The 26,792-nt window shown below is 45.2% G+C and overlaps 1 protein-coding gene across 2 annotated transcripts in view; it reads left to right on the forward strand.

Moving 5' to 3' along the window:
• daam2 (dishevelled associated activator of morphogenesis 2) overlaps nucleotides 1-26,792 on the forward strand; it is a 216,476-nt gene that overhangs the window by 85,409 nt on the left and 104,275 nt on the right. For both annotated transcript variants that reach the window (XM_055899171.1, XM_055899172.1), the window contains exon 2: nucleotides 9,859-10,110. In XM_055899171.1, the coding sequence (XP_055755146.1) occupies nucleotides 9,943-10,110 (168 nt within the window). In that variant the 5' untranslated portion in view covers nucleotides 9,859-9,942. The remainder of the gene's footprint in view (nucleotides 1-9,858; nucleotides 10,111-26,792) is intronic.

Raw genomic sequence — 26,792 nt, forward strand, 5'->3', positions numbered from 1 at the left:
ATAGAGGCAGTGTATTTGATGACTGCCATAAAACAGTCGACTTGCCGCACTCCTCTACGAGAGAGAGCACGCTGTAGAGCGGACCCACGGTAACCTGATCTTTCACATCGTCACAGGAGAGTTATGACAATGGTATAGGATAGGACCACATGGAGACGACAGTGTGTTTCAAAGACTAATTATTTTAACCAAAAGCATTTAATGAAGACATTCATAGTGCAGTGTTATGGGGAATGGAAATGAGAGGGCTACTTACACAGTGTTGGGAAGGGATCACAGTGATTGAATGAGGATATGAGACTTGAGTTCAGGTGTTCAGAGGCTTGATTTCAGTGCAGGACTTGACTGGGAAGACCAAAAACAATAACACAACACACTACACAGTTAGACAAAAAAGCTAAGAATGAGTTAGTTTAATCAAGGAGTAAATCATTGATGTGTTATAATCAAATGAAATCAAATTGTATTAGTCACATGCGCAAAATACAATAGGTGTAAACATTACAGTGAAATGCTTACTTACGAGCCCCTAACCAACAATGCAGTTTAAAAAAACAGATAAGAGATAAAAGTAACAAGTAATTAAAGAGCAGCAGTGAAATAACAATAGCGAGACTATAAACATGGGGTACCGATACAGAGTCAATGTGCAGGGGCACCGGTTATTTGAGGTAGTATGTACATGTAGGTTGAGTTCTTAAAGTGACTATGCGTAGATGACAACATAGAGTAGCAGCAGTGTAGAAGAGGGGGTGTTGGGGGGGCACTGCATATAGTCTGGGTAGCCATTTGAGGAGATGTTCAGGCGTCTTATGGCTTGGGGGTAGAAGCTGTTTAGAAGCCTCTTGGACCTAGACTTGGCGCTCCGGTACTGCTTGCCGTGCGGTAGCAGAGAGAACAGTCTATAACTAGCGTGGCTGGAGTCTTTGACAAATTTAGGGCCTTCCTCTGACACCGCCTAGTATAGATGTCCTGGATGGCAGGAAGCTTGTCCCCAGTGATGTACTGGGCCGTTCACACTACCCTATGTAGTGCCTTACGGTCGGAGGCCGAGCAGTTGCCATACCCGGCAGTGATGCAACCAGTCAGGATGCTCTTGATGGTGCAGCTGTAGAACCTTTTGAGGATCTGAGGACCCATGCCAAATCTTTTCAGTCTCCTGAGCTGGAATAGGTTTTGTCGTGCCCTTTTCACGACTGTCTTGGTGTGCTTGGACCATGTTAGTTTGTTGGTAATGTGGACACCAAGGAACTTGAAGCTCTCAACCTGCTCCACTGCAGCCCTGTCAATGAGAATGAGGCGTGCTCAGTCCTCTTTTTTCCTGTAGTCCACAATAATGTCCTTTGTCTTGATCACGTTGAGGGAGAGGTTGTTGTCCTGGCACCACACGGCCAGGTCTCTGACCACCTCCCTATAGGCTGCCTCGTCGTTGTTGATGATCAGGCCTACCACTGTTGTGTCATCGGCAAATTTAATGATGGTGTTGGAGTTGTGCTTGGCCGTGCAGTCATTAGTGAACAGGGAGTACAGGAGGGGACTGAGCACGCACCCCTGAGGGGCCCCTGTGTTGAGGATCAGCGTGTCTAATGTGTTGTTACCTACCCTCACCACCTGGTGGTGGCCCGTCAGGAAGTCCAGGATCCAGATGCAGAGGGAGGTGTTTAGTCCAAGGGACCTTAGATTATTGATAAGCTTTGAGGGCACTATGGTGTTAAACGCTGAGCTGTAGTCAATGAATAGCATTCTCACATAGGTGTTCCTTTTGTCCAGGTGGGAAAGGGCAGTGTGGAGTGCATTGGAGATTGCATAATCTGTTGATCTGTTGGGGCGGTATGCAAATTGGAGTGGGTCTAGGGTTTCTGGGATGATGGTGTGTTGGCATTACAGACTCATTACAGACTCGGACAGGGAGAGGTTGAAAATGTCAGTGAAGACACTTGCCAGTTGGTGATAATGTGATTCTGTTTGTGTATGTGATTGACTTTACATACAGTAATGAGAGAGAATTGATAGGGGTACTCACAGTCTTGGAGAGGAAACATTCAATGTGCCAATGGACGAGGGGGCACGTGACGTGGCTTCATTTCATGTCAGGAGAGAGTTGACAATGGTAGTGGAGTGGAGTCGTCATCACCTCCTAATCATGTAACAGGAGGGGACTTAGCTGTAAATATAACACACTACAGTATGTTCATTCTCCGATCCTAATCATATGATTGGATGGACAACGTCAGTTCATTCTGCAAAATATTTGATTGGTTGGAGGTCATCCTCCGGAAGTGGTCATAATTAATATGTAGGTCTATGGAAAGGGGGGAGGCCTACGAGCCTCCTAGGTTTTGTATTGAAGTCAATTTAGCCAGAGGAAAACGGTAGCTAGCTGTCCTCCGGCTACACTATGGCGCAACCCCAGAGAGTGCTGTTGAAGTTACTATAGACCTTCATTGCAAAACAACTTTTTTTGTGTTTCACTGTTTTAATTTTTATGAAATTTTACTGAGGAGGATGGTCCTCCCCTTCTTTCTCTGAGGAGCCTCCACTGGTGTATCTGTATATTTCTAAAAACATGTTTTCAATTTGTCATTATGGGGTGTTGTGTGTAGATGGGTAAAAACAAGTATTGAATCCATTTAGCATTCAAGCTGTAACACAAGAACATGTGCAAAAAGGCAACTGGTATGAATTCTTTCTGAAGGCATTGTATATATGATCCCCTGTGAGTTGCACTCTAGAGAATAGTGTGTCGCCGTGAGTGACACACACGCATGTAGGGAAAGACAGAAAGGTGTGCAGGCAGGCTTGCTCATACTCTCCCCTTGTTTCTGAGCTAGACTGCCATCACGTGGGTTGTGTTTAAACGTGTTGTATAAAAGCCATTGCTAGACATTTACATTTTAGTAATTTAGCAGATGCTCTTATTCAGAGCGACTTACAGTAGTGTGTGTAAACATTTTTTACTGGTCCCCCGTGGGAATTGAACCCACGACCTTGGTGTTGCAAGCGCCATGCTCTACCAGCTGAGACACACGGGACCACAGACCCTGCTCTTGGGTCAGTGTATCATTTTTGATAGTATGGTCGGGCAGACTGACTGCTGTATTCACGTTTCCTTTTACTACACATGTCAGCGAAACAGAATGTGAGCGAGATGGTTTCATGCGATTTCTACCTGGAGCAAATGATGACGGAAAGGCGGGCGGTTCTCAAGATCCTCCCTTTAGCTTACTGAGCCAACGGTGTAGATTGCGTGTTGACGAACAGCATCAGTGCGGATGATACTAAGGCAGGCTTTTCAATGAGGTTTGTTTGGTTTTTTTAAACCTGGAATCTAGGGAGTATTTTGACTGAGAGTTGGCTTGATGTGGATGGGTGGAGTTGTGGTAATGTGGAGTGCGTGTGAGCCTTGGCGGATTGACAGCTCACTGACACAAAATGGCAGAGAGAGAGGGGGAGGGGGACGGAGAGAGAGATGAGACGAGAAACCAGAGAGGAGGAATGGAAAGGAATGACTGCGAGAGGTAGAAACAAAAAGGAAATGGGAAAAAAAAGCAGGAGATGTAGAGAGAGAAGTGGGATTGCCGAAGGTTAAGATCAGTGAGAGGAAAAGAAAATAGAGTGGTATGAAAATAAATGACAGTATTTGAGGAAGAATACGTTGAGGGAAGACTGATGGAGAATGACAAGAAGAGACAAGAGACAGTGCCTGAAATGGGGAAACAGACGAAACGGGCAATACAATAAAGAGAAGGGAGGTCTAAAAAAAGACATCAGTTATTGTTAGAAGAGGGTAATGGCAGGGGGAGTTACAATTCTAACCCCTAAAGAAAGATGTAACAGTAGAAGGAGGAGGGGAGGGAGAGAAGAGGAAGAGAGATGAAACAGAAAATGAAAGAGTGAATTATTTGGAAGCAGAAACTGATCATATAGAAGGATGAGCAGCTATTGGGGATATTAACACTCACTCACTCACTCACTCACTCACTCACTCACTCACTCACTCACTCACTCACTCACACAGCTGGGGAAAGAGTGTACACATGTGTATGTGAGTGCATGTCTTGGCCTACTTTTCCTGGGCATGGTTGGAAGAGAGCCAGGAGGACTGTTGCTGAGTGAAGACTAACCGCACGTGGTCCTCTCTAGGAGGCTGGAGATATAGTATACACACACACACACACTCATGTGCTTATAATTTCTCCTTTCATACACTTGATCATGTGCTTACACTCACACACCCACATGCACACATACTTTCTGCTTTCATACACTTGTTCATGCAAATACACCACACACACACACACTAATATGCTTATACGCTGAGTATACCAAACATTTGGAACACCATCCTAATATTCAGTTGTTGCACCCTTTTGCCCTCAGAACAGACTTAATTTGCCGGGACTCTACAAGGTGTCGAAAGCGTTCCACAGGGATGCTGGCCCATGTTGACTCCATTGCTTCCCACAGTTGTCAAGTTGGCTGGATGTCCTTTGGGTGGTGGACCCATCTTGTTACACACAGGAAACTGTTGAGTGTGATAAACCCAGCAGCGTTGCAGTTCTTGACACAAACCGGTGCATCTGGCACCAACTACGTGGACAACTACATGCGTGGACAACTACTATATGTAGACAACTACAAATACCTAGGTGTCTGGTTAGACTGTAAACTCTCTCTCCAGATTCACATTAAGCATCTCCAATCCAAAATTTAATCTAAAATCGGCTTTCTATTTTGCAACAAAGCATCCGTCACTCATGCTGCCAAACATACCCTCGTAAAACTGACCATCCTACCGATCCTCGACTTCGGCGATGTCAATTACAAAATAGCCTCTAACACTCTACTCAACAAATTGGATGCAGTCTATCACAGTGCCATCCGTTTTGTCACCAAAGCCCCATATACTACCAACCACTGCGACCTGTACGCTCTCGTTGGCTGGCCCTCGCTTCATACTCGTCGCCAAACCCACTGGCTCCAGGTCATCTACAAGTCTCTGCTAGGTAAAGCCCCGCCTTATCTTAGCTCACTGGTCACCATAGCAGCACCCACCCGTAGCACACGCTCCAGCAGGCATATCTCACTAGTCGCCCCCAAAGCCAATTCCTCCTTTGGCCGCCTTTCCTTCCAGTTCTCTGCTGCCAATGACTGGAACGCACTGCAAAAATCACTGAAGCTGGAGACTCATATCTCCCTCACAAGCTTTAAGCACCAGCTGTCAGAGCAGCTCACAGATCACTGCACCTGTACATAGCCCATCTGTAATATAGCCCATCCAACTACCTCATCCCCATACTGTATTTATTTATCTTGATCCTTTGCACCCCAGTATTTCTACTTGCACATTCATCTTCTGCACCTCAATCACTCCAGGGTTTAATTGGTATATTGTAATTACATCGCCACCATGGCCTATTTATTGCCTTTACCTCCGTTATCTTACCTGTAACACTATGTTGTTGTATGTGTCGAACTGCTTTGCTTTATTTTTGGCCAGGTCGCAGTTGTAAATGAGAACTTGTTCTCAATTAGCCTACCTGGTTAATTAAAGGTGAAATAAAATAAAACTACCATACCCCATTCAAAGTTACTTAGATATTTTGTCTTGCCCATTCCCCCTCTGAACGTCACACATACACAATCCATGTCTCAATTGTCTAAAAGCTTAAAATCCTTCTTTAACCTGTCTCCCCCCCCCTTCATCTACACCCGTTGAAGGGGATTTAACAAGTGACATCAATAAGGGATCATAGCTTTCACCTGGATTCACTAGATCCGTCTATGTCATGGAAAGAGCAGATGTTCTTAATGTTTTGTATACTCAGTGTACTTTCTCAACACACACACACGCTCACACATTGGACACACACTTTTTCTGCTTTCATACACTCTTTCATGCACGCACGCACGCACACACACACTCATATGCTTATAATTTCTTCTTTCATACACTCGTTCATGACACACGCACCTGCACATACACGCACAGACGCACAGCTTGGAGAGATCTCAAGGACACTCATCGTTATTCATCACAGGGATAGAGAAGGGATGTTTTTTGCATGTCCCAGCTCAGTTTAGTTGACAGAAAATGCTACCCTGGCCTGCAGATGAACGACTCTGGTGGCAGTTGACATGTGATGTATGGTCACATCTGGTCAGTGTATTAAGTCCTGCTTTATGGGATGTGTGTCAACATTTATTTTTAAAGGGAAATCTGGAATTTTTGTGACATTTTCACTTCATTTACAGTTGAAAACAGAGGGGGGAGAGTGGCAAATGGAAGCAGGAGGACGGCTAGATGCAGGACTTCCTGTCTCCAGTGGGAAGTATTACATGACCAGCCAGGGAATTTTGGTTGAACAGCTGATGGAAGCGATTGGAGAAATGTAACCACTCTCAAATTGAGAGACGCAGCAATGGATGCAAGGACTGACCATCCAGGATAACAAAATTATAGTTTTAACCATGCTTTAAAGCTATAGTTTTTATTTACAAAAATAGAGTAAAACAAGATATTCTGTGTTCTGATAAAGTCTGACCGTTGAATTAAACTCGTGAGGCATTTCTAAGCTATCCCAAATTGCCCCTTTTAAGACCCTGTCCCCATTGACAGACAGATAAGCTTGCAGATTGATGGAAGAGGCCGGCAAGGCTAACACTATGGTAATTTCTATGTAGAAGGACCCATGAGCATGAACATGTGAAGTTCATAGAAGCATGTCAAATTGTGTGTCAAATGAAAGCTAAGAGTCTTTTTTTTGAGAAATTAATGGCATATAAATACATTTTTCAACCATTATCCATTCTAAAATTAGGAATATGCATAGACTTTGATTTCTGGTCAAACAGATAGAAAAGGGCTGTTAAGTCCCCTGCCAACTAATATCAACACTTATATTTAGTTTTTGATAAATGTTTCTAAGTTTAAAAAAACATTGCCTTGTTCTTTGACATTCTCTTACCAAAAACCCACATATCTTTAACATATACGTTCACAGAAGTAACACACAAAGGTAGACCTACCAATTAGTTATAGTGTTTTTACTGATGTAATTTGTTTTATTAATTATTCAGTTATTCAAACTCGATATTTCGTGACCAAATTGGTAACGGAATTTCCAGCAAAATTGCTAACGTAATTTCTGCAGTTGAATTGACTACAGTGCGAAATCATAGTAGTCACAAACCACAGTTGGGTTCACAAGTTTGGACAGTACAGCACAGTAGAGTATGGTAAAGAAATGTATAGTTCAGTACTATACAGTACAATATAGTTCTGTACACAGTAAAGCAGACTAGAGTTGAGTGCACTATAATGTCTTGTACTGTAGTGAACTATACTGTACTGTAATGAATAACACTCTACTGTACTGAACTATACTGAATTCTAAAGTACTGTACTATAGACATCTATGATTGGTTCAGATTTGGTCACGTCCGGACTAACCAAATTTGGTCTTGCTTGGGGGCAGAGCACATTAAAATAATAGCCAGTGTGTAGAATAATACCTCAAAATGCAAAAGAGGATATTGCATATATATATCTTTGTGTACCTATTTAGGATACATCACCATGAAGAGAATTATATTAATATCCATAATTATACATTTATGTGTAGTACAGATCAGGAACCCATGATGAAATTCCGTTACAGCAATTCCGTTACCATGTGTCAATCCCCTTCACACAATAACCAGTCATTGTGTCATGTCACAGCCGAGTTTTTAGAAAATGTGGACACAAAAACAGATTTTATAGAAATTCTGTTACTAAACCTTGCATCTGCACAGTTCTTTCAGTAAATGTGTTTTTGTAACATGTTCAGTATAAATGGTTAAAAGTAGTCCTTGTGCGTAGAGGTGTATGGTTTGTTAAACTTTGAAATCAATGGTCTTTGTTTGGCATACATTTTAAGTCAAAAATCAGTCTCAGCGCAATTCCGTTGCCGTGGAATTGCCCTTACCTGACTGCAAAGCTGATGTAAACGCCTGAGTAACATTAAGACAACGCTAGCCCAACGCTGCTACCAGGTGGTTTCCATGGGGTCATTGATAGCGTTGGAATGTTACACCTCCCCTGCGAATGTTTGCGGCTTGTCTGTTTGCCTGTTTGTCTGTTTTCTTGTCTGTTTATGTCTGTACCTGTGTGTGTGTGTGTGTGTGTGTGTGCCCAAGTGTTTGTGCCTGTACAAACACACACACATCCACAAACACACAGATGCAATGTCAAACTCGCACATACTGTATAATGTATAAACCAGTACACATTGATGTACTGGCTTGCAAACCTACAAAGACACATTGAGCACAGCCACACATACACACAAATATTTTTTTTTACTTAGGAGGGTCAGAGCAAGTCTGTTATTTCTCATTGGCAAACTACATTCTGTTGATTACCATATCATTTGTATGGACTCTATGGAAAACATTGATTCTTCCTGAGTGCCTGACCACCTTGCTTCTGTTTCAGTCACTATTGTAATGTTTCTTAATTTGCTTTTAAAGAGAGAGCGGGTGTAGGAGGTTGAAAAACAAATGAGAGAAAGAACGAGAGAAACCAAGGTTTTTTTCCCGTCGCTTTTTTCCCACCTCAGACTCTGTTGAGAAAGGAGCATATTCATAAAGAATTTACAGTGCGTTGGCTACCATATATTTTTTAGAGATTGCACTGGAAACTCACTCCTACGTTGAGAAAACGCTTAGGGAACCTGCAAGAGAGATGCATGAGACTTGGCCTCTGGGTAAAAGTAACGCACTGTACAGGGAATAGTGTGCCGATGTTGTGTCTTATAAATGCTTATAGATTATTATGCTTTGTGAATGATTATAAATACATGCGTGCGTGTGCGTCTGTGCCTACTTGTAAAACACCGGTATGGGAGTAAGCATTCATACGCCACTGACCACCTATCTCCTTTTCTAATCGCTCCAGCTCGGAAATCCTCCCGTCGCCTAGTCTCATTGAAAAATCAGCCCTTATTTTGGACTCTGTCATTGAGTATAGCCAGCCCATTGCTGCGGCAAAACAGAGTCCTTTACCCGTCTTGTCCTCCCCCATCCCCATCTTTTTTTTGCGCTGCTTGAGCGAAGGAGCAAACATGGTATGGCCAGCTTTTAGTGCCACTGCCTGCGCCCTCGCCCCACACAGAGGCCTCGTTGTAGGTGGTCGAAGAAGGCCAGATAGGGCCCATGCAAATGCACGGCGAGGAGACGGGTGCAGGTCCCTGCAGATCGCATCTCAGGCCGTCGTGGCCCATCCCTTCTCGTATACCCCCCCCCTGCGCGAGATGGAGGGACGGATAGAGCGAGAAGGTGGGAAAAATAGTATGGCCCCTTGAGTGGACATGGGTGAGGGGTTCAGTGTGGTTTTATAGAAAGAAACGCATCTTCATTCTTGGCTCCGAGTGAGAGGGTTTTCTGGAAGGGAAGCCTTCTTCACTTTTTACTTTCCCACTGGCCCTTCATTCACGGGTTTATGGCAACCTACTGTAACCTGCTTACCTAGGGATATTGTTAGGGGAAGATCTGGCAAACCTTGTGTCCCATTACATACCAGTACAACAAATTGGAAAGAAAATATAAAAGGCGAGTCAGGGAAGAGGATATGGCTATCAACATGATGGCAGATGAGGCTGTAATATTGAATCACAGTATCCATATATTGTTATGCCTGTTTCTTTTTGTTACTCCTTAGGAGGTTCTGTGATTGTACAGGACTATATCTTTGCGTATTTCAGGCTGTGAAGTTCTCAACAATGATGCAACTCACAATGTTGCCATGACAAGCCACCCTCTGGGATTGTTTAGCCCTAATTCTAGCCTTACCTCCCTTTCTCTCTTGTCTTTCAGATCATGCCCCCTAGATAGCAGCCTCACCACCCCTTTACTCCCCCCCCCTTAACCCTCTCGTCCCCTACTCTCCGGTGGTCCACGATGCCCCCGCGGAAGCGGACGCGCCCCGCCCTGGGGTTCCTGTGCTGCTTTGGCAGCAGCGAGCCCCCGGAGATCAACCTGAAGGACAGCGTGCCCCTGCAGTTGCTGGAGTTCAGTGCCCCCATGCCCCCGGCCGAGGAACTGCACGCACGTTTCTCTGAACTGGTGGTGAGTTGGGGAGAAACAAATATTTCCATCATTTACTACAGCAGGGCTGCCCAACCGTCTTCCTGGAGTCCAACCCTAACCTAACATACCTTATTCAGCTAGTTAAAGGTTGTGTTTCCCTGCTCAGACGTTGCTGACGCATAACAGATCTTACAATGCCTGGATAGGTATCTCACATACAGTGGCTGGTGGGAGGAGCTATAGGAGGACGGTCTCATTGTAATGCCTGGAATGGAATCAATGGAACGGTATCAAACACGTTTGACTCCTTTCCAGGTTTTCCATTCCAGCTATTATATAGAGCCCCTCCTCCTATAGCTCCTCCCAACAGTCTCCACTTTTTACGAATCAACTAACCACATCATATATTATAGCAGTCTGGTGGCCGACTGCACAGCTGATGACATTGGTTGATGCATGCAACGTCTGAGCAGGGGAACGTGACCAAGGTCTTGGTGAGCAGCTGATAAGTAGAATCAGATGTGCTAAAAAATTAGGGTTGGCCTGAAATCCTAGGTTTCCAGGAAGAGCGTTGTGCAAGCCTATACCACAGTATATACACTGGTGGAGACTTGTGGAGGGAGAAATCAGATGATGGGAGAAATCAGATGAAGCATGCAAACTTTCCTACCATTCCAGCCATCTTTTTAAAATATTTATTTATTTTTATTTAACTAGGCAAGTCAGTTAAGAACAAATTCTTATTTACAATGATGGCCTACCCCGGCCAAACCCTAAGCCGGATGACGCTGGGCCATGTGTGCGCCGCCCTATGGAACTCCCAATCACAGCCGGTTGTGATACAGCCTTGAATCGAACCAGGAGCTGTAGTGATGCCTCTAGCACTGAGAGGCAGTGCCTTAGACCACTGCGTCACTACAGACCCGGGTTCGATCCCAGGCTGTGTCACAACTGGCCGTGACCGGGAGTCCCGAAGGGCGGCGCCCAATTCGCCCAGCATCGTCCGGGTTAGCGGAGGGTTTGGCCAGTGGCACTCATCGCGCTCTAGCGACTCTAGTGGTGGTCGGGTGCCTGGAGCCTGACTTCAGCCGTCAGTTGAATGGTAAATTGGTACGGCTGGCTTCCGGGTTAAGCGGGCAGGTGTTAAGAAGCGTGGTTTGGGCCTCCTGGGTGGCGCAGTGGTCTAAGGCACTGCCTCGCAGTGCTAGCTGTGCCACCAGAAACTCTGGGTTCGAGCCCAGGCTCTGTCGCAGCCGGCCGCGACCAGGAGGCCCATGGGGCGGCGCACAATTGGCCTAGCGTTGTCCGGTTTAGGGAAGGTTTGGCCGGCAGGGATATCCTTGTCTCATCGCTCATTAGCGACTCCTGTGGCGGGCCGGGCGCAGTGCACGCTGACCAGGTCCCCAGCTGTACGGTGTGTCCTCCGACACATTGGTGCGGCTGGCTTCAGGGTTGGATGCGCGCTGTGTTAAGAAGCAGCAGTGACGTACTTGGTTGGGTTGTGTTTCGGAGGACGCATAGCTCTCGACCGTTGCCTCTCCCGAGTCGGTGCGGGAGTTGTAGCGATGAGACAGTATCTACTAACAATTGGATACCATGAAATTGGGGGAAAAAAAAAAAGAAGCGTGGTTTGGCAGGTCATGTTTTGGAGAACCCATGACTCGACTTTCGCCACTCGACTTTCGCCTCCCCGTTGGGGAGTTGCAGCGATGAGACAAAATTGTAATTGAATCCCACCAACTGGGGATCCAGGCCCAGCCAATCAGCATTCGTTTTCCCCCACAAATGGGCTTTATGACAGACAGAAATACTCCTCAGTTTCATCAGCTGTCCGGGTGGCTGGTCTCAGGCGATCCCGCAGGTGGAGAAGCCGGATATGGAGGTCCTGGTTTGGTGTGGTTACACGTGGTCTGCGGTTGTGAGGCCCGTTGGACGTACTGACAAATTGGAGGTGGCTTATGGTAGAGAAATGAACATTCAATTCTCTGACAACAGCTTTGTTGGACATTTCTGCATTCAGCATGCTCCCTCAAAACTTGAGACGTGTGGCATTGTGTTGTGTGACAAAACTGCACATTTTAGAATGGCCTTTTATTGTTTCCATCACAATGTTCACCTGTGTAATGATCATGCTGTTTAATCAGTGTTGATATTCCACACCTGTCAGGTGGATGGATTATCTTGGCAGTGGAGAAATGCTCACTATCAGGGATGAAAACAAATTCGTGCACCAAATTTGAGAGAAATGTTTTTTTGTGCGTATGGAAAATGTCGGGATCTTTTATTTCAGCTCATGAAACATGGGACCAACACTTTACATGTTGCGTTTATATTTTTGTTCAGTATATGTCAACAATCCTTCCTCCAAAGGACCATTCTATGGATTAAATTGCGTGAAAATCCCCCAAATCTTTTTTGGAGGGGATTTCACATCGAATCACTCAATAGTCTTGTCAATCAAATTTTGAGTCAACCAATGTTTAGACATGGTTAGCTCAACTGGTCCTGATATATGACCAACTGCTTAAATTTGTCTTACCCACTGGTATAGTTATCTGGATACTTGGTTTGATCCTGCAATCAAATTGCTGACATTGTTGACTAGTTCGCCAGACATCTGGTCAATTGGATGTCTGGTCATCTGAACATCTGGCTGTAGTACTTTACACCAAAACTGAGGTCTGTCATGTTGAGCTGAAGTTTTGCATAACATCGTAGGGAGAAAGTAGTGGGGGAAAATGTAAGGAAAAACATAACTGAGTGTGTTTCCATGTCACCGGGAGTGAGGGATTATTATTATGAAATGCAGCTCCTTTTTTCACAAAGAGCAGTAAGCTTCAGTGGAGTCTGGAGTAGGAGTGACATATATGGGCCAAACAGTGGAGCAAACCATCTCTGTATGTTTTTCTGGGGGCCTGGCACTCCACAAATGGTGTCTCCCAGAGAAGTCACTATTTAGGTTTAGTTTTAAAATAGAGTTGCTTTTACAGTGGGCAGTAATTGTGCCACGTTAAGACCCAACGGTTTATGTTTTGGCACCCCAGTAACACTTTATTTGGATAGTCCCAAATAGATCATTTGTAGATGTTCAGTCACTGTCAACAACATTTCAACTAACTATCCTGTAACCCTCGCCCTAACCTTAACCCTTATCCTAACCCTAAACTTAAACCTCATCTTAACCCTAACACTTATTCTAAACCTAACCCTAACTGTAACCATGGCAAGCAGTTGCTTGTCAACAGATATGGGACTATCGATATAAAGTGGGGCCGACGCCTGTTTTATTAGAGATACTGAAAATTGGTGTCTCATTGCCTTACTTCCTTTCGGATATGTACACTCATTCCACTCAACATTTTGTCGTGCCAGCTGAGTAAAACACTGCAAGAAATACATTTATTGATTCAACCATTGTCACGATCGTCATAAAAAGCGGACCAAGGCGCAGCGGGATATGAAGACATCTTCTTTTATTAACTTCTTGCCACTAGGGGGTGCCATTTCGACATAGCACAAATTCGTATCCAAATTAAACTGCCTCGTACTCAATTCTTGCTCGTACAATATGCATATTATTATTACTATTGGATAGAAAACACTCTCTAGTTTCTAAAACCGTTTGAATTATGTCTGTAAGTGAAACAGAACTAGACTTAGAGCAATTCTCCTATGAGGATTTGAAAATGGTGAAATCTGCTTGCTGTTACCAGACCTGTGGATAACCCTGACTGTCTTCTATTGGTTGAGATGCACTGCATACGCCTTCCCCTGGTTGTTAGCGAATAGGGAGTCTTGAAATGGCGTCTCTACGTAGTTCCCAAAGTCTATAAATTGATTGGGAACGAGGTGGCTGATTCTTTTCACCTTCGCTCGGGCGCACTGAGGAGCTGGGGACGTTCTTTTGGAACCATCGGTTATACATCTCAGACATTTCCGGCTGTGTTTTTATTCGATATAGGTGTTGAAGACATCGTAATGTTGTTATTTTGAACCGAATTATATCAGTTTATGTCAGTATATTGCGATTTTCGGGTATTTATTTTCTTGGCGCTGTAGAAAGTTGGGTAGCTCTCTCTCTCAAGCTAATGTTTACTGCTAATTGCAAAGTGGAAGACGACATAATACAACCTAGCAACGATTCTTTTGGACAAATGACGCCTTTCCCAAGATTCTGATGGAAGCCCGGCAAATAGTAAGCAATTTTTAGTGTATTAATTCGTATTTTTGTTGACAAATGGCAAATAATTATTCCGCCATGTTTTTCGGTGCATCTCGCTTTAGCGCACGCTGTATGCTTGAAGTAACGTTAAATTTAAAATTTTAACCCAGCGATTGCATTAAGAACTAATTTGTCTTTCAATTGCTGCCCAACCTGTATTTTTTTAGTCAAGTTTATTATTAGTTATGGATTAGATTAGGTTCCTGTCCTAGATGGCGCCCGACAGATTGCTTGAAGTTTTGGCCACTAATCACGTTGTATAACAACGAATTGTGCCGCTAAATATGCACATTTTTGAACATGACGAAACACGAAACGAACACTTTTACAAAAAAAAACAACAAACGACCGTGAAGCTACAAACGTAAGTGCATACACAAGCTACAAACGTTCAACATAGACAATTACCCACAAACACCTAAAGCCTATGTCTGCCGTAAATATGGCTCCCAATCAGAGACAACAATAAACAGCTGTCTCTGATTGAGAACCAAATCAGGCAACCATAGACTTTCCTAAACACCTACGCACCTCAGAGCGAGTGCGGGGAGAAGGATCAGTGCGTACAGGGCTCTGGAGACGCACATGAGGCTTGCTGCGTGGTGCCGGAACTGGTGGTACCGGGCTGGGGACACGCACCTGAAGGCTAGTGCGGGGAGAAGGAACAGGGCATACTGGACCCTGGGGACGCACATTAGGCCTAGTGCGTGGTGCCGGCACTGGTGGTACCGGGCTGGGGACACGCATCTCAGGGCTAGTGCGGGGAGCTGCAACAGAACACACAGGACTCTGGAGGCGCACATTAGACCTAGTGCGTGGTGCCGGAACTGGTGGTACCGGGCTGGGGACACGCATCTCAGGATGAGTGCAAGAAGCAGGAACAGGACACACCGAGTTGTGAAGATGTACTGGAGACCCGGTGTGTATAGCCGGCATCAAATCTTCCGGAACTTTAACACAAGTTTCAGGCTGAGTACGAGGAACTGACACAGGTGGCATCAGATAGCTAACACGCTCCTCAGGGAGAATGCCATGCATACTCTGCCAAATCAACAGCTCTCTCTCTTCACTCTCCTCCAATTTCGTCAACAACTCCTCGAATGTCTCATAATCTCCCCTTCGTTCACTCTCCTCCAATCTGTCCAATAACTCCTCGACAATCTCAGACTCACCCCTCAACTTCGCCGACTGCTCCAAATCCCCCCCCCCCCAAGATTTTTTTTGGGCTGTCTCTCGGGCTTCCTACCGTTTCGCCGTGCTGCCTCCATTCGCCGGTATCCCTCCTCGCACTGCGCCAGAGAATCCCAGGCGGGCTCCGGCACTCTCTTAGGGTCGATCGCCCATCTGTCGATCTCTTCCCACGTAGTGCAGCCCAGATCCTTCTCCTGTTTCCGTGCTGCCTCCTCATACCGCCGCCTCTCGGCTTTAGCTGCCTCCAGCTCTTCACGAGGGCGCCGATATTCTCCAGGTTGAGCCCTTAGCCCAGGGGTGTCAAACTCATTCCACGGAGGGCCTAGTGTCTGCAGGTTTTTGGTTTTCCCTTTCAATAAAGCCCTAGACAACCAGGTGTGGGGAGTTCCTAACTAATTAGTGATGTTAATTCATCAATCAAGTACAAGGGAGGAGCGAAAACCCGCAGACACTCGGCCCTCCGTAGAATGAGTTTGACACCTGTGCCTTAGCCCTTTACCGTCCAGTATTTCCTCCCATGTCCAGAAATCCTTTTTAGGTGGGTCCTGTTGCTTTCTCCCGTTACACCGCTGCTTGATCCTTTGTTGGTGGGTAATTCTGTCACGATCGTCATTATAAGCGGACCAAGGCGCAGCGGGATATGAAGACATCTTCTTTTATTAAAGATGACGAAACACGAAACGAACACTTTTACAAAACAAAACAACAAACGACCGTGAAGCTACAAACGTAAGTGCATACACAAGCTACAAACGTTCAACATAGACAATTACCCACAAACACCTAAAGCCTATGTCTGCCGTAAATATGGCTCCCAATCAGAGACAACAATAAACAGCTGTCTCTGATTGAGAACCAAATCAGGCAACCATAGACTTTCCTAAACACCTACACTGAACACTACCCCATACCTACTACAAAACCCCCTAAACAATACACACACCCTAAACTAGACAAAACACACAAACATCCCCCATGTCACACCCTGACCTAACTAAACTAATAAAGAAAATCAATATAACAGAGGCCAGGGTGTGACAACCATGTTGATCTTCATACACCATCACCTATTGGTCCACAGATCCCATGAAGTACGGGCATAGGACATTGTGTCATATTTCGCGAACTGATGTCATTCTTACCTCAAGTGCCTCTTGGTTCTTGACAACCTTCTCGGTCTAACCTCTCAAGATCCTTCTGTGCCGTTCGCTAACTCTCAAACAAATCCAAAGGAACCTGGGAACAATTGCGATTGATTTGGACAAGTATAATGTAGACCACATCAGAGAAGTTAATGGATACCACTAATCACAATAGCCATTTAGGGCAGGCCACAGCATTTCCTGATACAGAATGTTTAGCTTCCATTAATTGACTTGGGGCTCGTTTAATCGGTTTCTTCCCAGTGTCGTGTTCACAGCACGCACACGGCAATGATTTATTTGCCACGTGAAAATTTGACTCTGGGTGGAGTGGTGACAGTACATTTTTTGTTTATGGCAATTCCATCTCGGGTGATAACATTTAATCATCAAAACAGAATTGCTCTCACATTTGAATAATTGAAAATGGGCTCTCTCTGTAATCTCTGTAAACGCTGTGTCTGCGTGTGAGTGTGTAAGTGTGTGCTTGTCTGTGGTGTGCTGGTTTGTTGTGATGCCAGTGTGGTTAGGTGAAATGCCTCTTGAGATTCCTGGCAAAAGAGCCAAAGTGTAAGGTTGTTTGGGGACAACGCGGGTGACATTTGAAATGAGTACTGATGGCTATAGGATAGATGCAGTGGAATTCAGGTCTCTGTTGTCTTCTGCAGTGCTGTAGAAATGTCTACATATGGCTGCCATGTGCACACAATATGCTCACACTGGGCCAAACTCAACCGTGGCGCTACCTCCTTACACTGCACAGTGAAAGAGGAAAGAAAGTGAGTGAGAGACCGACATACAGTGGGGCAAAAAAGTATTTAGTCAGCCACCAATTGTGCAAGTTCTCCCACTTTAAGATGAGAGAGGCCTGTAATTTTCATCATAGGTACACTTCAACTATGACAGACAAAATGAGGGGAAAAAATGCATAAAATCCCAAAACCACACGGGGGGACCTAGTGAATGACCTGCAGAGAGCTGGAACCAAAGTAACAAAGCCTACCATCAGTAACACACTACGCCGCCAGGGACTCAAATCCTGCAGTGCCAGACGTGTCCCCCTGCTTAAGCCAGTACATGTCCAGGCCCGTCTGAAGTTTGCTAGAGAGTATTTGGATGATCCAGAAGAAGATTGGGAGAATGCCATATGGTCAGATGAAACCAAAATATTACTTTTTGGTAAAAACTCAACTCGTCATGTTTGGAGGACAAAGAATGCTGAGTTGCATCCAAAGAACACCATACCTACTGTGAAGCGTGGGGGTGGCAACATCATGCTTTGGGGCTATTTTTCTGCAAAGGGACCAGGATGACTGATCCGTGTAAAGGACAGAATGAATGGGGCCATGTATCGTGAGATTTTGAGTGAAAAGCTCCTTCCATCAGCAAGGGCATTGAAGATGAAACGTGGCTGGGTCTTTCAGCATGACAATGATCCCAAACACACCGCCCGGGCAACGAAGGAGTGGCTTCGTAAGAAGCATTTCAAGATCCTGGAGTGGCCTAGCCAGTCTCCAGATCTTAACTCCATAGAAAATCTTTGGAGGGAGTTGAAAGTCCGTGTTGCCCAGCAACAGCCCCAAAACATCACTGCTCTAGAGGAGATCTGCATGGAGGAATGGGCCAAAATACCAGCAACAGTGTGTGAAAACCTTGTGAAGACTTACAGAAAACGTTTGACCTCTATTATATACCCTTTGTTGGCAATGACAAAGTATTGAGATAAACTTTTGTTATTGACCAAATACTTATTTTCCACCATAATTTCCTAATAAATTCATAAAAAATCCTACAATGTGATTTTCTTGATTTTTTTCCCCTCATTTTGTCTGTCATAGTTGAAGTGTACTTATGATGAAAATTACAGGCCTCTCTCATCTTTTTAAGTGGGAGAACTTGCACAATTGGTGGCTGACTAAATACTTTTTTGCCCCACTGTAAGATGTGAAGGTAGAAAAAGAGAGAGGTTTGAGTGGGCAGCGAAGAAAGTAAATCAAATCTATTGATTGTGTTTGTAACTAACAACTAATCATTTTTCAAAATATATGACAGGCTATACAGTACAACCTGATTGTGTATGTATTTGTTTTGATTGAAGGTGTGTTGTACTTCCACATTTGACAGTGTCCAAGTCTTATGATCTTGGATCATAGGCTGTTCTGGATGGCTGTACGTGGGGAGTAGCTTGTTGAGCCTAGCCCAGTTGGTGCGACAACATCAATACCAGTGGGCATCTGGCATGGGTAGGGGGCAGATGACAGATTAGTGAGGAGGCTTTCTCTCTTTGCCTCCGTCTCGCTCTCTCTTTCGGTCTCTCTCATTTTGTCTCTCTGTTTGTCTCTTTCTCTGTCTTTGTATTTATCTTTTTCTATCTCTCTTCCTCTCTCTTTTTATCTCTCTTTGTCTCTGTTTCCCTCTGTCTTTTTCTCTTTCCCCATGTGTTTCTCTCTCCCTGTCTGTCCCCCAGAAGAGATGAATCTGGGGCAGTCTTAATCCCACCATTCCAGACTAATGTCCAGCCCAAGACCAGAATCTTGTCCCTTGACCTTTGATCTTTGCATGGCAACCTTCAAAGACCACACCACAAAATAGTTGTTTTAATGTACATTCTAGTTACTATGTTTCATCTGACATTATACTCATGTCATTTAGCCGATCCTCTTATCCAGAGAGATTTACAGTCAACTAACTCGGGATGTTAAAAACCCTACCCTAACGTTTCCCCGGCTGTGGGGGAACGGTCCCTCGAGCCGGATGAGAACAAAAATGTGTTGTGTAACACGGGGAACAGCCCTCCGTCCCCTGAGAGCCCATTGGAGCGACTACCCTCAGCGGTGGCCATGGGATGCACCCTAATTCCTCTTCCCTCTTTTCCTCTTTCCCTAGTTGTGCATGTCTGTCCAACTGGCTTCCTTTTTCCTTGCCCTCCCCCTCTCGCTTTCTCTCTCTATCTCTCTGTTTTCACCTCACTTTCTCTCTCCCTTTCTCTTGCTCCCCTCACCCCCCCACCCCTTCCCCATCTCCCTCACCTTCCTCTCCTGCCAGCCCTCCATGTCCTGAGCCAACCCCATTAGCAGGGCTTGATCCAGGGCTCACTTGGACCAGAGGGGGGTACACTGTGGCTCATCAAAAGGGTCTGAGGGAGGAGTAACAGTGGGGGGAGGAAGTGTGGTGGTGGTGGTGGATGTAGGGGTGGAGTTGGCAAATACCAGAGCGGTGCCAAGCCCAAGACATCTCACTGAGATTAGACTAGTATGGACAGAGAGGACATGTTCCTAGATCAGCACTATGAGACTCTTGATTAATACGGGTCCTGGGCTTGCTCCAGGGCAAAGACCTCATGGTATATGTTGGGAAAGAAGTCTGGGTGGTGTTCAGTAGGCACAAAGATGAAGAAAATGTGCCAAAATGGTAATGTCTAGACCTTGTCTGTTGCAAAACATTTCACTACAGTGTGCCCTAATGAGGACAGCCTTGGGGTATTTCTCTCTGTCTCGTTCATCTCATTTAGTCGCTACAGCTTCCTGTTGGTCCTCCCGGGGCCTTATATGACTTCCTCCCATCTTGCCTGTCTTTCCTCTCCTTTCCTGTCGAACCCTGAATGGGCTGGAGTAGAAGATCATGTGTGTGCATGCGTGCGCCATTCGTTAGCAGCAAGCAATCTCAGTCTTATCCACACATACAGGACCCATATGCCCCATACACACTCAATGACACACACACACATCGTCATCACGGCCAAGCATCATATCTAAAGAGATTGCATGGTACGTTGGCTTATTTTTTAGACCTCCCACTTTGGGCTGGATGTGTGAAAGTGTAGTTTAAACCTGCATAATCTATGAGCAGAATTACTGTTTTACCTCAATTATCCACGAAATCCATAGTTTGAAGGCACTGTTTTCAGTGCCATTTTCCCTACATTTTCCCCACGTGCACCAGCCCCCTAGTAATTCGAGTTTCAGCCAATGAGCTTCAGCCCCTTGACATTTGAGTGACAGCTAGCAAGAGGCCTGCCCAGCGTTATCCAATGAGGTTGCAGGACGGACCAACGGCTCAATGGACACAGCAGAGAGAGAGAGAGAGAGCAATGACGTGGTGCACATACGACCCCTTGACTTTTTCCACATTTTGTTATGTTACAGCCTTATTCTAAAATGTATTAAATCAATCAAAATTCCTCAGCAATCTACACACAATACCCCATAATGACAAAGCGAGAACAGGTTTTTTGAATATTTTGCAAATAAATAAAATAAAAATAACTAATTTACGTAAGTATTCAGAACCTTTGCAACGAGACTCAAAATTGAGCTCAAGTGCATCCTGTTTCCATTGATCATCCTTAAGATGTTTCTACAACTTGATTGGAGTCCACTTGTGGTACATTCAATTGATTGGACATGATTTGGAAAGGCACACGCCTCTTCATAAGGTCCCACAGTTAACGGTGCATGCCAAAGCAAAAACAAAGCCATGAGGTTGAAGGAATTGTCCGTTGAACTCCCCGAGAAAAGATTGTGTCAAGCCAAAGATCTAGGGAAGGGTACCAAAAAATGTTGGAGCATTGAAGGTCCCCAAGAACACAGTGGCCTCCATCATTCGTAAATGGAATACGTTTGGAACCACCAAGACTCTTCCTAGAGCTGGCCGCCAGGCCAAACTGAGCAATCGGGGGAGAAGGGCCTTGGTCAGGGAGATGACCAAAAACCCAATGGTCACTCTGACAGAGTTCTAGGGTTCCTCTGTGGAGATGGGAGAACCTTCCAGAAGGACAACGATTTCAGCACCACTCCAACAATTAGGCCTTTATGGTAGAATGGCCAGACGGAAGCCACTCCTCAGTAAAAGGCACATGACAGCCCACCTGGATTTTGCCAAAAGGCACCCAAAGACTCGCAAACCATAAGAAACAAGATTCAACTCTTTGGCCTGAATGCCAAGCATCACTTCTGGAGGAAACCTGGCACCATCCCTACGGTGAAGCATGCTTTGGGGATGTTTTTCAGTGGCAGGGACTGGGAGACTAGTCAGGATCTAGGAAAAGATGAACGGAGCAAAGTACAGAGAGATCCTTGATTAAACCCTGCTCCATAGCGCTCAGGACCTCAGACAGGGGGCGAAGGTTCACCTTCCAACAGGACAATGACCCTAAGTACACAGCCAAGAAAACACCGCAGTGGCTCCAGTCTCTGAATGTCCTTGAGTGGCCCAGCCAGAGCCCGGACTTGAACCCGATCTAACATCTCTGGAGAGACCAGAAAATAGCTGTGCAGCAATGCTCTCCATCCAACCTGACAGAGCTTGAGAGGATCTGCAGAGAAGAATGGGAGAAACTCCCCAAATTATGTAAATGTAATATTTCAGTGTTTTTATTTTTAACTTTTTTATAAATTAGAAAAACAGTCATTCTGTTTTTGCTTTGTCATTATGTGGTATTGTGTGTAGATTGATGAAGGAAAAAACAATATAATACATTTTAGAGTAAAGCTGTAACATAACAATGTGGAAAAAGTCAAGGGGTCTGAATACTTTCCGAAGGCACTGTATGTGAAGTAGTACGCAATTTCTGTAGACCACATTCGGCTCCTGAGCGCTACTTTCAAAACTATTGGCTGAAATCATACAAATGTTTGACAGTGCATCTTTAAGTTACACACAAATTCTCACTGTGCTCAATATTTCTCGCACCCTCAATCACTCCTTACCACAATCACACATCCACACGCACTCCTACATGCGTACCCCTCACACCTACTCACTGAGACACACACTTTCATTCCTTTACTATTTCCTCTCCACATCTCTCCACACAAAATGAACAAAACTAAGATACTAACACACAATCGTATCCTTTTGTCCACTTTCTTATCAGGCCTGCTCAGCTCAGGATTATTAAGTCTCAAGTGCCGGGTCTAAGTAACAGTTTATCATAGGGAAGAAAAGTAAGAATTGAACAGGTAAGTCTTGTCCGAGCCAGAACTGCCCATAGGGTATCTCCTGTTTCTGTAGCGTGAGGCCGCTTGATTTACAAGCACGCCCTCTGGACAGGACACTAGTCTTTCGCATGGCCCTAACCCCAAACAATCTCTTTAATGCTAAGTGTCAAGCAGAAAGGCATCCGTTTCCATTTTTAGAGGTATGGCTCGACTGGGGATTGAATGTCAGGTGGGCACTAATCACAAGGCCACCGAAGATGGTTTGTCTCTCCTTGAACTACTGATAAAATAATCTACGCTCATACTGTACATCATGTCACACAGTCCCGACCCTTCTAATCCTTCAATGCTTCAATGTGGCATACTAGACAGTTTCAGACAGTTTCAGTTTCTGTTGTATCCAATTCTACGCCGGTGTGTGTGTCATCTCCCTGCAGACAGTTCATGAGTTCCTCAGCAGTGGAACAAAGGAATGAATGACAGATAGTCGAGTAGCTACCTAGCTAATCCTTTGTGGACAGACTACATAAGAAAAATTGTATCGTAACATCTGTCAACAGTAGTTGTTTTGGCTCGCAGGTTTTTCGTCACTGGGTTAATTTGACGAATCACGATTAAGTGGGCATGCGCATCTTTCGAAATTGAGAAGGGGTGGGGGCCCGTAGACTTGACTGAAACTTGCAGAGAGAAGGGGGAGGAGCTACCGCCCTGCTTCTGCTCCTCGTTCTAGCACATTGTCTCATACATTTCCCTTCAGAACTTAATTGAGTATCTGATGCAATTATGCTTGATTTCGGAGAATACTAGCTAGCTAACTCGTCATATCCAATGTGCTTGACACCCGTTTTAATTTGTAACATTATTCAATTAGGTTTTTAGCTGAAATATGAATATAAGTTGGTGTTACGAAAAGCCAGGTATGTATTTTTCTTTTTCCCGACAGTAGGTGTATCAATATTAGCTTTGGTTTATGTGAATTCCACAGGAGCGCAGGCCAACGTGGGGGCATACCAGAGAAAGGGTGCAGGAGGTTTCTCGATTCTCCGGTTCGGTTTTGGAGGCGGGAGGGGGTGCCACTGGGGGGAGCCATGTGATTTTTTTGGGGGGGGGGGGTTGTGGTGTAACGGTGCACACTCGCTGTCTCTCGCACTATTACCTATGTAGTGCACTACTTTTGACCAGGGTCCATAGGGCTCTCGTCAAAAGCTGTGCATTATGTAGGGAATAGCATGCCATTTGGGATGCAGCCAAGGCCCGACGAGGTCATGAACAGGAGGCGGAGGCTGAGTGGAGGAACAGGAAAGGAGATCGCCAGGCCTCTTTCCCATCTGGTAATAATCCAGGAGTCTTTTCCCACTGATTTCCGAACTCGCCAAATCATCTCGAAAACATCAGTGGTTTGGACACCGGGGCTCTGACCCGCGAGTAGGCAATCAGCCCAGAGCATGGGAGTTTGTGTTTTTCCTCTCCCCATCCCAATTTCATTCGGCAGTTTATACGACTGCAGAGAATGCGTTTCAGAACGGGTTTCTGATGCAGGGATGAACTGTATGCGGACTGAAAGCTATATCCGCATCCCAAATGGCACCCTATGCCTCATATAGTGCACTACTTAAACTAGTAAACAGAATCTGTTGCAATAATGCATTTGTCTGGCATAGCATTAACACTCCTGACTCCGGACCAAAGACACACTCCATGGCAATGGGGGTTTGAGCCTCGGCTTCACCGAATGTCTGAGCCCTTCCTACCGGTTTCTCCTCCTTTGTCTATCCCCATGTGTCACGTTCCTGACCTGTTTTCCTTTTTCTTGTATTTATTTAGTTGGTCAGGGCATGAGTTGGGTGGGTTTGTCTATGTTTGATTTTCTATGTTGGGAGGTTTGTGTTCGGCCGGGTATGATTCTCATTCAGAGACAGCTGTCAATCATTGTCCCTGATTGAGAATCATACTTAGGCAGCCTGGGTTATCCGTCTCGCCTCTCTTCGTCCGAGGAGGAGGAAGAATATGACGATAGCCGTTAAAGAAACACCCACCCCAAAAGGATCAAGCATAGTGGGAACAGACAGCAGCAGCAGCAGAGACCGAGGACACAGGACTCGTGGACTTGGGAGGAGATCCTGGACGGCAAAGGACCCTGGGCTCAGCCAGGGGAATATCGCCGTCACAAGGCGGAGTTGGAGGCTGCGAAGGCAGAGAGGCGCTGGTATGAGGAGGCAGCGCGGCGACGCGGTTGGGAGCCCGAGAGTCAGACCCAGAAATTTCTTGGGGGGGGGGCCACACGTGGAGTGTGGCAAAGCCGGGTAGGATACCTGAGCCAACTCCCCGTGCTTACCGTGGAGTGAGAGGGCGTCGTACTGGTCAGACACCGTGTTATGCGGTAAAGCGCACGGTGTCCCCAGTACGCTTGCTTAGCCCAGTGCGGGCTATTCCACCTCGCCGCACTGGTAGGGCTAGGTTGGGCATCGAGCCAGGTGCCATGAAGCCGGCCCAACATATCTGGCCTCCAGTACGTCTCCTCGGGCCGGCGTACATTGCACCATTCAGGTTCTGTAATTGTACATTTTTATTTATTTTTTACTATTGTTTATTACATTTTACCCCATTTTTCTCCCAATGTCGTGACATCCAATTGTTAGTTACGACATTGTCTCATTTCAACAACTACCCAACGGGCTCGGGAGAGGCGAAGATCGTGACATGCGTCCTTTCGAAACACGCTCTGCTGCTTCTTAACACACTGGTCACTTAACATGGATGTCAGACAACCCAATGTGTTGTAATTGTACATTTGAACCCTGATGCTATGCTTAACAATAAAACATGATTGTTCAGGCCCAGACCCCAACCTTGGACAGGGCCTGGTTGGGGGGCTGGTTGCATGGTTGACATCATGGCCCAGATTAGTGGAGAGTGGAGCACAAAGCCTGGTGCTTTAACATATCCTCCTCCTCCTCCTCTCGCTCTCTCGCTCTCTCGCTCTCTCTCTCGCTCTCTCTCTCTCTCTCTCTCTCTTGCTTTATATCCCTCTCTGTCTCTCTTCCCCCAGTCTCTCCTGTGCTGTCTCACCCTCTCCCTTACCCCCATTCTCTATCTGTCCCTCTTTCTTTTCTCTCTACTGCTAGAGGGCTCTTTCCAAGACTTTATTTACTTTCTTCCATGGCTGAGATTCATTTCCTGAGCTCATATGCATTTCAAAAGTCTCCGGGAGGGAAGCACCTTGTTCCAGGGTGAACAAATAGTCACCGCAGTGAATACTAAACCCATCAGAGGTGTCGCGGCTGTTTGCTGCCTTCGGATTCGTTGGCAGTTGACTGTCGGTCCGATGATTGACATACTGACTTACTGTTGAATATACTGTCTGACTGGCAATAAACGCAGGATGTATCTAATAACACAATAGCATTTTCATTAGTTTATGACCCTGTAGGCTATATGTAAAAACACAAGCATTAAAGTGTTCAAAAAATGTTATTCGCGGTGTACCTTTGTTACAACTATGAAACCGAAAGTATATGTGTTGGAATGCGGTAAGAGCTTATTTTTACAACGACCAAAAAATGTATACCTCAACCACCAAGACATTAGTAGCCTAAACATCTTTATAAGCACCAAGTGTGCTTGTTAAATAGTGAAATTCGGCACAAAAGTAATGATGATTGCATGAGGGAAGATAGTCATTCCGCTACCCAAGAATAGCAAAGCCCCCTTTACTGGCTCACATAGCCGACCATTCAGACTGTTACCAACCCTTAGTAAATTTTTGGAAAGAATTGTATTTGACCAGATACAATTCTATTTCACAGTAAACAAATTGACAACAGAATTTCAGCACGCTTATAGGAAAGGACACTCAACAAGGACAGCACTTACACAAATGACTGATGATTGGCTGAGATAAATTGATGATAAAATGATTGTGGGGGCTGTCTTGTTAGACTTCAGTGCAGCTTTTGACATTATTGATCATAGTCTACTGCTGGAAAAATGTATGTGTTATGGCTTTACACCTGCTATAATGTGGATAAAGAGTTACTTGTCTAACAGAACACAGAGGGTGTTCTTTAATGGAAGCCTATCAAATATTATCCAGTTAGAATCAGAAATTCCACAGGGTAGCTGTTTAGGCCCTTTGCTTTTTTCAATTTTTACTAACAACATGCCACTGACTTTGAGTAAAGCCAGAGTTTCTATGTATGCAGATGACTCAACACTATACACGTCAGC

This window comes from Salvelinus fontinalis, chromosome 35 (assembly GCF_029448725.1).
Source record: "Salvelinus fontinalis isolate EN_2023a chromosome 35, ASM2944872v1, whole genome shotgun sequence".
NCBI classification, from domain to species: domain Eukaryota; kingdom Metazoa; phylum Chordata; class Actinopteri; order Salmoniformes; family Salmonidae; genus Salvelinus; species Salvelinus fontinalis.